An 11,585-nucleotide genomic window follows, 5' to 3' on the forward strand; every position below is an offset into this window, starting at 1 on the left:
GAAATAATCTTTCCCGCATAGTCACTTCTTTCCCTTTTTTTTTCGTTCGTTCGGAATAAATTTCGAGTCATCTTGAAAAAAGCTTCTAGTTAAAGGTAGTTTAAGTTCTAGATATCGAGAATTAATAGCATGGCAATAAAGATGAAGGGAGTCGGGACTTTATAAAAACTTCGAGTTGTAGTAATATTCGAGTTATCGCGAATTGACTGCATATATATTCCTGATTTGTGACAATCTACTAAATTTAAGTAGGAAAATTTAATAGGTCGGGGTGAATAAGATTCTTAAATTAATAACAATATACAGAAGCTGAAATGATATTTTCATTTTTAGTCAACTGATATTAAATTAAAAAAGGCACAATCTAACAGAAGAACACAATTACAAAGTCATCTTGATTACAAAAAGAGTGACAAAGAAAAAAGGAATTAATCAAAATGCAAAGTATCAGTCTGTTAGAAATAAGAATTTAAATTCAGGTACCATCCTGTACCGAAACATCATTGCTAAGAGACAGAAAATATTTTAATACAGGTCACAGTTAAAATAATTGCTTTTTGTTTCTATTCATTGCATCAAAACATTTTTAACTCTAATCTTTTCGAACTCAAATTGAAAAATAGGCTTTAAATCTACATTTTTGTTTTTCTGATATTTAGTTTATAGTTTGTTTTGATTAAGTACAATAATGAAGCAGGATTAAATACAATAATGGAGCAGCTGCAACTTTTGAAACACACCTTTCTTCACCAAGACAAAAGGCAAGCTTGGTAAATTTTCTCATATGGTATTCTAGTAGTTTATCACCACAATATCTAGCACTTCTAGAACTTCACGGACTTGTAAAAACATACCAACATACAAAAAGCAGAATAAGATTCAAAACAAGTAATTTAAACATAAAATATCTTTAATGTTTTATTATTAATAATACTATAACCTAACAATAAATGTTCAAAACATGATTATACACATTGCAAATTTTGGATATGTTTAATGTCAATTGTAAACATAAAACTATACAGTTTAATTTACTTATGCTTCTTTCTTTTTTTGTGCTTATGCCGAGATTTCTTTTTCCGTTTTCTTTTTCTTTTTTCACTTTCTGAATCTAAATCAGAGGATGAACTTGAACTTGAACTATCTGATGAGGCCAACAGAGCTCGCAACTGTTCTACCCTAAATTTGAGAAATACATTTGCACAATTAATTTTCTCTTGTGACATACATAAGGTGACTTCTTGTAAAAAACTCTGAAAATCTTTTTTTTTTATTGTACTGTTAGCAGAAAATAGTCAAGGATTTTAGTTGAATTTATAGGGGGTTTAGGTTTGGCGTTAACATTATGAAGGTTTTTTTTTTTAATAAGAAATTTTACAGTATTTTTGTCCCTCTCCCCATTATTGAACGCAAGTCACTTGATGTACTTTGTATTTTTGAGGTAGACCATTCAAAGCCGGGCGTATAGATATTAAGGTGTTAATCTATAGCAACAGAAATCTTTGATTTCTAATAAATTCAATTTAGTTCTGTGTTACAAAAATGCATCGTCGCATTAGAGCAACACTAAGACATCTAATCCCAGGAATAACACCAAGATATCCTACTGTTACTCTGAGGCAACAACATACCAAGACTGATGACCAAAACAATAATACAGGAAAAATTGTAATTTATTGCATAGACATGTTTTAGGGTTACAACAAAACATAGGCTTTTTTCAATGCTCAAGACATCAGCTTAAGCAAAGAACTATCAACAGAGGCATAACAATTTTGTGTTGGTCCGATTTTTGAAATGTTTAATTTTTGTGTATATTTCTTTAATCATTTTATTTTCAAGGTATGTTCTAAGGTATTGCTTAACTATTTAAATTGTCACAGGTTACCTCATTATTAATGTACAGGTGTCATACCTGTATATATACTGTCGGCCTCGCTTAATTGAATATCATTGGCTCCAAGAAAAATTATTCTATAAAGCGGGGTATTTGATTAAGCGGTGAAATTTTATTTACCTTTCTAAATTGACAACATTTGTCTTAAAATGTAATAATAATAAATCAGTAGCTATATAAAGGAAATAATTAATGTTATTACTAAAAAGTTTTTGAAATAAGCTAAATAAACAACAAAATAGTTCAATAATTAGTATATATATTACAAGTATGTATGCAAATTATAAAAAGTAACCTACAACTTGAGTTATGAAACCTTTGTTTTGGCATCTTTTTTTATTACTTTATTTTTTGAAAACTTGATTAAAAAGGACTGCTTGTTCAAGGTTTTTTGGAACACTTTTCTGATCCCCTCCCCCCCCCCCCCCTGAACACATGTCATTCCTCATAAAGTGTAACTTTTTGGTCACATGCCTTTTAGGAACCATTCATTTAACAATGCTTACTAATTTCACAAAAATATATCTATTTAAACCTGCCAACAATTTTTTAATAATAATTTTTATTTTAGTATATTTTTGGTTCGCAACATGTGAATTCTAACCTCCGTGGCGCGTCACACATCTTGTGTGACTGTTTATGTTGCTTAATAAGTTGTTTAATTAAAAGTACACTTATTTATTATTCCTTTCACAAGTGTCTCAAATACTAATTATTTCAGTATATTTAACTTTTTAATATTGTATTTCAGTTCGTTTTAGTAGGATAAGGAGTCATGAGACACAATAAACCCTCACCTCCGTTATCTAAACGGAAAATGCCATTGCTCATTAACACGTGGCAGTAATGACATCAAATTTTTTTTCCCCATGACACAATGGAGCCCCCTTGTTTATTTTGAACGATAAAGGAGGTGTGAGATTTTTGTCGAAAAACAAGAAGATAGATTTTGCTTTAAAAAGTTAGTGTGGTTATTCCGACTTCTCACCTCTGTGAACTTGAATTTAAGAGATGCAAATTAATGTAAAAAAAGAAGTGAACATTTTTCATATGCTTAACATGTACAGATTGTAGTAACAAAGAAAAAAAAAAGATTTCCCTGAAAAATGTATCCATTAGGCCTATATTAATGGGAAACTTCGCAGCTCCGTGAATCTCACCTCCGTGACAGAAATTATCAATGTCATTATTTCGGAGGTGAAAATAAATGATGGAGGGGAAATACATTAATCTTACGCATTTTACCAAAGTTCTAAATTGCCAGTATATTCTCAAATTTACTAAATACTATTTTTTAACACACATTTGAATTGCAAAGATAACTACTAATTAAGTCTACTTTAATTAAGAAAGCCTAATATTAGATTTCCACTAATCATTAAAATAGCTCATTGTATGCACCAATCAACGAAATTACTACTTTGATATTAAATTAGCCTTGATTTTTAAACGTTACAGGTTTTTTTTTTTTTTTTTCATTTCTGTGAACAAGAAATTTTTTAATTGTTTTTACTTATGAGTAAAATAATTGGAACTTAGCTGGGCCATTGTTTATGGTTGCTTCTAGTAGGTAACACTTTCATGCAAGAATAAAAAAATAGGCAGGTCTGGCATTTTTTAGAAAAAGTCCCCCCCCCCCTCAAAACCCTGAAAGTAAGAGCATTAAAAACCTTTAATTTAAATAAAAGATACTGGGTACATAATTTAGTTAAATTTTATAAGTATATAATTTCAATAAAAATGTTAATCAAGACATCATGATTAATAATATAAACTCAGCTTGTTCATAGAAGTTGGGAGTAAAATATTTTTAAAGATTTACCTTTCCAACTTTTCAGCCTTTTGTTTTTCAGAAATGAAATTATGCATTGGGTCTTCATGAATCTGGAAACAGAAAAAGTTCACATCTACATTAGATATAATATTAAGTTAAAGTCTGTTATTTCTATCTTAAAGCCTCTCCCCCCCCCTCCCCAAGTTTTCTAGAATGAATAGTTGTCATGTCTTAGACTGACCAAATGAGTCAGTGAGAAGCAAAGGGATATAAGTGGACTTTTTAAACTTTCGAGTAAAATATGTTTGAAGTTCAGATCCCAGGTTGGTTTTTGTTGATGTTATTTTTCTAAATCATGCTGTCTAAGAACACCCATCAGGGCTACTATAACTATCTCTTTAGCTAACACAGAGGAGAGGTTCTCCTACCATTTTTAAAATTATCTCCAAATTTTTAATTTTGACACAAACATCCCTTTGCCTCTCACTGCCTCATATATTTGGGTTAGATGTTTAACAAATATGATTAAAACAAGGTTGTAAATTAAAACATTAAATCTCAACACATTACAGCAAATTACGTGTAAAATCAATTTCCTTACTTCGCTGACCAGCGATGAAAATCTAGTGAGAAAATGCTATATTAAAATTACTCTTCAAAAATGACTTAACCCCTTAAAATAATAACCTTATTTATCAAGCCTACAATTTCATCTTTAATATCCATTCAGGATTGTTTAGCACCAGTCCTTTTAGGTAAACAACTTCTTCAAGACCACTAGATTCATGCTGTTCTTTCTTCCCAGTATATTGAGAAATATTTACATCCATATAGTAGTTTTGATCTAAAAATAAATAGATTGTTCTCATTTGGGCAAAAAGTATCTTTTACCATAATGTAAATGCTTCTGCGTGCAACGCTTAAGGGTTTTGGCTATTAGCTTTGCCAAGCAACCCTAAAGTCCCCTTTTCGGAGAGGTGAGTGAAAATACCCCCCCTCGTGAGATGCTCTTCCAACGTCAGCGAAAGGGGTCATAGCATAGTAGAGCCTAAAGCAGGCTGATTTTACAACCGTTTTCAGTACCTTTACAAAAATCTTATTTTGAAATCGGTAGTTTCATAAAAATCAAGCAATAAAATCAGCAGCTTCACAAAATTAACTTTGAAAATTGGTAGTCAGAAAACAATATTAAAAACTTGAAAGTTTCACAAAAATCCTCATTTTGCAATCGAAAACTTGTTTTTCTGTTTAACGCTGGAACAATCACTTAGGTAACAACTTATTCATAGTATTTTAACTCATCTTTAGCTGTTTTTTGCCAAGTTTCATTTACACTTTTAATTTACCTCAAAAAGAGAAAAGGAAGAAAAAATGCTGCTTACAAAACGAAATTTTTCGATCTCTTTATTTCCAGTAACAAACAAAGGACATTCTCTGTCACCGGTTCTATGACCATAGGTTTTGCATCTCCAACCTGGAATAAAAATATATGTTTGAAACATTGCATAAACACTTACACCTAACAGAATTTGTTATTGACACTACAACTTTCAAATGATCAAGTTATCTCCCATGTACATAAAATATACATGTACACATCAGGAGTGAATTTGGGTAGGAACCACATACAGAGACAAAATTTGGGTAGGAACAAACATACCAGAACGTCATTCTGGTACTGCTTTTCTGTAAGAAAATGTAAATTTCCCTTTCACATAAAATTAGTCACAACTCACGACACAATAATTTCTCACTTTGTCCCGACACTGAAAAATTTACAAATTCACCCTTAAAACACACTCATCTACTTCTATGTTCAAAACCAAAAGTGAATAACAGTTGGGGCTGAAAATTAACAATGTCAATGCATACATACTTTTTAAAAATTCTCATTCAAACAGGGTTCATACTCTATTTGGATGAAAAAATTCCATGACTTTTCCAAGACTTTTTCATGACTTCAATTGAAATTTTCATGACCTTGTTTCACGAAGAGAATAGCACTATTTAATCTCAAACTTGGTAATATTTGGAAATGAGCATTAGCAAAACGTTCCACAGCCTCATTGAAGCACTTACTTGTTGTGGAAAAAATATAAGTGCACACTTAAAAAACTAAACTATTCTTATTTGTCTTTATCATATAAATTTAAGTAAAGTAAAAATGCAGTGAAGCAAATATGATGATGCTTAAATGTATGATTAAAAAAAAAAAAAACAGGCAGAATGATGTTGAATGGGACAAAGTTGAATGAGTCATCATTAAGTTTCAATAAATTTGCTTCAAAAGTTACCTTTTAGTGTCAACAGTGCCTTTAATCATCCACATAACTTGACAGTATTTTGGTTCTTTAAAGTAAAGCCACATAGTTTAGTTCTTTATGTTTCCAAACCAGATCTTTTTTTGAAAATACCATTCAGTAATGAATCAATCTTCTGATTCAAAAGTATATTTGTTTTGTTTACAAATTTGCATTTTCAAATGCATATAAATTAATAGGTACAGAAATTTCAGAACACGTTTAATTCCCGACATTGAACGTAGCAGTGAGTCACATGGATTAGTTTTGCATGCCGTATGTTGGGCACTACTGTTTTAGAGCATTCGAATTCCGCTTTTTCTGTATTCTGTCGCCTCACTTAATATCTATATTTTCTAAAACATTCAACAAATTAAGATAAACTCTGAAAAATTTAATAATAAAGTTCTTACACGTGATGGAATCGAACTCGCATGCAACTGAATTGCTTTTTTTGAGTGGGCGTGGCAAAACTAAGAACGTGAAATTTTTCTACCACAGAATATGAAACATAAGAAGTGTTGAAAATAACAGAAAATTCAAAATAAATGATGTCCAGGCAGTAAAATCACATCGCAAAAAATGGCAAGCAAGTGGATGCAATGAGATTTCAAAATTCAGATTTGATTTTTGGATCGTTCAATTTTCCACTTTTAATAGCTTTTATGTGCTATACTGTTAAATCACTCAAGATTTCTAATGCTCCTTTAGTTACTGTTCCTTTCTCTTTGTCCAGGACATTTTTTCATGACTTGAAATAAGGGTCATTCCACGTCAATTCAACCAAGCCATGACACCCACCGACTCAGATTTTGATGAAACTTGGTGAGTTTAGTCCTTTAATGTAGAAAAGTATCCACATCAATTTTTTCTTCTCAATCTGCTTTAGTTTTCATTTTACAGCCAGTCAAAATTTTGAATTTTTCGTATTTTCCAAACTATGACGATTCTGCGCGTTGATTGAAAATAATTTCTATTTCATTTATTTTTCAGCCAATTTTTATGAAAATTTACAGTAACATTAATGAAAGTATGAGGATTTCAGAAAAAAATATAAAAAAATTCTAAGTAATATTTTAAAAGTAGAAAAAAATTATTTTCATAATTTTTTTTTCTAAATGTATGAAATACGTTAAAGTCAATATCAACCAAAGGGAATATGATAATCAAAAAAATTCTATTTTCCTGATAATCTTAGATGTGTGTTCTGTCATTAAAAGAAATAAAATTAATGGCTTTTTCAGTTCTTTATATTTTTAGCTTAAAAATAGATCTGCTTCATTGGTTTTCTTTTTCTTTTTTTTTTTAAATTTTATTTATTTATTTATTTTCCCACACTACTATCAAAAAATGAATGTATTTAAAAATATAAATATCTCAATAATTTGCACATGAAATACCCTTAATTTTTATTTTAATCACAAAAATGCTATTTTTTTTACAAATTTCATTACATAGTACACTAGTGCAGCCAGAAATACCTTCTGGAGGGGGTTTTTGGACCAAAAATACCTACTGGAAGGGGTTTTTGAACCAAAAATACCTTCTGAAAGGGGTTTTTTGATTAACAATACCTTCTGAAGGCGATTTCTTGATCAAAAATATCCTCTGAAAGGGGATTTTTTCATCAAAACAGTCCTTTCATATGCAGAAGCTACTGTATTAGAATACACATATATGTTAAAACCAATGCCTTTGAAAGAATCTTAAAAGTGTGTTCTGCCATTTAAAAAAATAAAATTAATGGCTATTACATTTCTTTTTAGGGATGTATATATTTAAAACAAAATATTTTCGAAAAATTTTCATTAGCCAGTTTGTTTACATAGCTGTATTATTTGCTAAATAAAGAGCCTACAAACAATTTTTAATGTATTATTTTATTAAATATTCAGCATCTATCAAATCAGCCTGTTATTCCTATTATTTAAAAGATATTTTTTTATTTACTTTTTCTCTGAAATATTGATTCCACTTAAGTGTTTTTCCAACTTCTTTATGAAGTATGATGATTAATATTTTATTACCTTTTGCAGAAATTCAAACTTTTTCAGAAATATTTTTTGATGCAGACAAATAGTTTGAATTCTTGTTCTGATTCAGTTCGTAGCTTTAGGAAAATTTGTTCATCTTCAGACAAATCATTAACATTTTTTATAAATTGTGTGCTCCATGACTAAATTTGTGACAGTGAGTTAATGTCAACTCTCCCACACTACATTTATCTTTCATTTAGGTAAACATAAGCAGCTCTAAGCACACAGAACATCTAAATGCAACTTACTGCAGTAGTTGTGGAAGTAAAGTATCTCAAAGTTTGACTCGAATATCTGTCAGTTTCAGTCTTTATGTTCAGCATTTAATTTGCTTCTCTGTGTGTGGGAAAATCCTTTTGCTCCTTGAAACATTGATCAAAAGGGAATATCAAATTTTAAGAAAAAGTTTTTTTCTGACTCAACAGTATACTTATTTGTAACGTTGAATCAGATGGCAATTAAGGAATAGTTTCAGAAAATACCCTTTAGAAACTTTCAGTTTAACAATATGATCCTTTTTCTTGCAATAAAACTAGAACAGTCTTTAAATTTATAACTTCTTGTACAGGATTATGAGTCTAGCTGTTTGGTAGGAATATACGGTGCATAATTATCATTTGACTGCAATTTCAAGTTTGAGTGCTTACGAATTTTCTTTTATTTTTGAAAAACAATAGAACTGCTTTAATAACCAGATATTTTGAAAAAAGGGTATTTTGTATCAACAAACATATTTGTATGCCCACTTGTTAAGAGAAACTCAATCTAAACAAATTTCATGAACTCCTTTTTACATACACCACAAAGCAAGTTGCGTAGTTTATTCCTTTGATTTTTTTTTTTTTTTTAACTGTGTAATTCACACTGTAGCAAGTTTCACGCAGAAAATTGATCTTAAGTAAAACTATTTTCCCCCATCCCTGATGTATTTTTGGGTTGCCAATCATTCCTTCTCTTTTTCATCACTAAAAGGTCACAGGAAATTGTTGCTAATAAACACAGCAACTCCTTGTCCCACTTTAATAGTGAAGCAGGCGTTCGCATATGCTCTTTGTACTGTTTCCATTAAGTTTAATCGAATTTTCCAATCAAAAGCAACTGAGAAAATGGAAGTATTTATATGCTTTCAACTTCATATACCCTGTACCCATAAGTTTAACTTCTTCAGCACTCTATGGAACTTGGCCTTGCAAGAGACAAATGAATAAATGATGAGTAAACAGTACATGAATTATAAACTTCCGCCATTACAATAGTATTTTTGAGAGCCCCCGTTCTACCCCTCAGCCCTCACGAACCCCTAGGGGTTCGCAAACCGCTGGTTGGGAAACGTGTAGATGAAGAATTTGTGTTTCACTTTTGAAGTAGCAGAACATTTCACAGGCTGGAAGAAAGATGAGAAGAGAGCACTTTTAAATAGGCTACTATGTCAGTGCAGCAGCGAAGGGGGGGGGGGTGAACCCCCAAGGCATCGGTTTTAACATACATGCATATTCTAATAGTACAATGCATATGAAAGGACTGTTTTGATGAAAAAATCCCCTTTCAGAAGATACTTTTGATCAAGAAATCCCCTTCAGAAAGTATTGTTGATCAAAAAAACCCCTCCAGAAGATATTACCGATCCAAAAAAAAACCCTTCCAGTAGGGATTTGTGGTCCAAAAATTCCCTCCAGAAGGTATTTCTGGTTGCACTAGTGTACTATGTAATGAAATTTGTAAAAAAATAGCATTTTTGTGATTAAAATAAAAATTAAGAGTGTTTCATGTGCAAATTATTGAGATATTTATATTTTTGAATACATTCATTTTTTGATAATAGTGTGGGAAAATAAATAAAAAAATAAAATTGAAAAAAAAAAAAAAATGAAGCAGATATATTTTTAAGCTAAAAATATAAAGAACTGAAAAAGCCATTAATTTTATTTTTTTTAATGGCAGAACACACATCTAAGATCATCAGGAAAAAAGAACTTTTTTGATTATCATATTCCCTTTGGTTGATATTGACTTTAACGTATTTCATACTTTTAGAAAAAAAAAATTACGAAAATAATTTTTTTCTACTTTTAAAATATTACTTAGAACTTTTTTATATTTTTTTCTGAAATCCTCATATTTTCATTAATATTACTGTAAATTTTCATAAAAATTGGCTGAAAAATAAATGAAATACAAATTATTTTCAATCCACGCGCAGAATCGTTATAGTTTGGAAAAGACGAAAAATTCAAAATTTTGACAGGCTGTAAAATGAAAACTAAAGCAGATTGAGAAGAAAAAATTGATGTGGATACTTTTCTACATTAAAGGACTAAACTCACCAAGTTTTATCAAAATCCGTGTCGGTGGGTGTCAAAATGCCACTTTTTTGGTTGAATTGACACGGAATGACCCATAAATTTCCATGACTTTCAATGAAAATTTCAATTTTCCATGACTTTTCCAGGTCTGAAATTCTGTTATTTTTTTTTCCATGACTTTCCAGGATTTCCATAACCCGTACGAACCCTGTTCAAATGAAAATGCATACTTTAAAAAATTCTAATATTGTATTGAAAAATATAAAATTTACTTACATTTCATAACTTTAACTTCCTTTCCTAGAGGCATCCACAGACCCTTAGTTGGAGCTCTCGAAAGGAACTCTCTTGCATCTTTGTTTTCCGGTAAATCAGGAATGCAATCCTCAGGACGCTCTTCTTCCTCTTTGACTAGTCCAGGTGGAGCTTGACTATAACTGAAAGTATTTAAAAGTATGACCAAGCATACTAACACATAGGCAGAACAGTAAGGGGGGGGAAGGAGGATTGTACATTTTTATTTTTCAACTTTTGTTCAAAATGTTAAAACATTTTAAAATGGTGGATAATAAATTTTATAAAATACGTGACTCATCCAAAATGCTTTAAAAAAAGACATGATTTAAGTTCTGAAAACACAAGGATAGCAAAGGAAGGGGTCTTATCAGATGACCCTCATTAAGTCATAAAACTAAAGTAAACATACACATGTGTAAATATATATGTGCGCACAGCAAATTGAACGAAAAAGAAAAAAATCTCTCACCCCCCATCTTAAGCCAGAGTCACCAAACTACTGATCATGATTGAAAAGTACAGATTTTAACTTACAATGTGTCATAATGTTTTAAAACTTGTACGCGGTCTTCGTCACGCCCTTTCTTTTTCTTTTTAGAACTTTTTCTCTCCTTACTGCAACTAGCCATAACCTGTACTTCACATAATCGAGACTTCTGTCTAAACCATCTTTAAACTATCGGATTTAAAAGGAATATCTTGCCTTTCCTGTAATGTCTCAATTCCGTAAGTAAACCAAAATATAAATGCAACTGAAATGCATTCAATAGAGAAACACTCTGTGGCAAAATGTGAGGTAAACCTATGTTTTGGTCAATCTCTCACATGTCGCCAATAACACCAGTCATGAACTTGATTCCTCATCTGGTGCTTGTTTTCACGTGTTTCATGTTTCTCTGGGCTTGTTCACAAATGAGAACCATCTGATTTAGAAGATTTTTGGTTTTACAATGATTTTTCATTCTCTTGAAAAAATTA

General features: G+C 30.7%; 1 protein-coding gene across 1 annotated transcript; it reads right to left on the reverse strand.

The window, feature by feature from the left end:
- Positions 1-907: 907 nt before the first annotated feature.
- LOC129229662 (retinitis pigmentosa 9 protein homolog) lies at positions 908-11,517 on the reverse strand. Its single transcript, XM_054864021.1, has 5 exons — positions 11,142-11,517; positions 10,587-10,747; positions 5,054-5,145; positions 3,720-3,781; positions 908-1,179 (listed from the first exon to the last, which is right to left on the reverse strand). The coding sequence occupies exons 1-5, from the start codon at positions 11,234-11,236 to the stop codon at positions 1,032-1,034; spliced, it is 558 nt and encodes a 185-aa protein (XP_054719996.1). The 5' UTR covers positions 11,237-11,517; the 3' UTR covers positions 908-1,031.
- Positions 11,518-11,585: the final 68 nt, after the last annotated feature.

This window comes from Uloborus diversus, chromosome 9, assembly GCF_026930045.1.
Source record: "Uloborus diversus isolate 005 chromosome 9, Udiv.v.3.1, whole genome shotgun sequence".
In the NCBI taxonomy this organism is placed as follows: Eukaryota; Metazoa; Arthropoda; class Arachnida; order Araneae; family Uloboridae; genus Uloborus; species Uloborus diversus.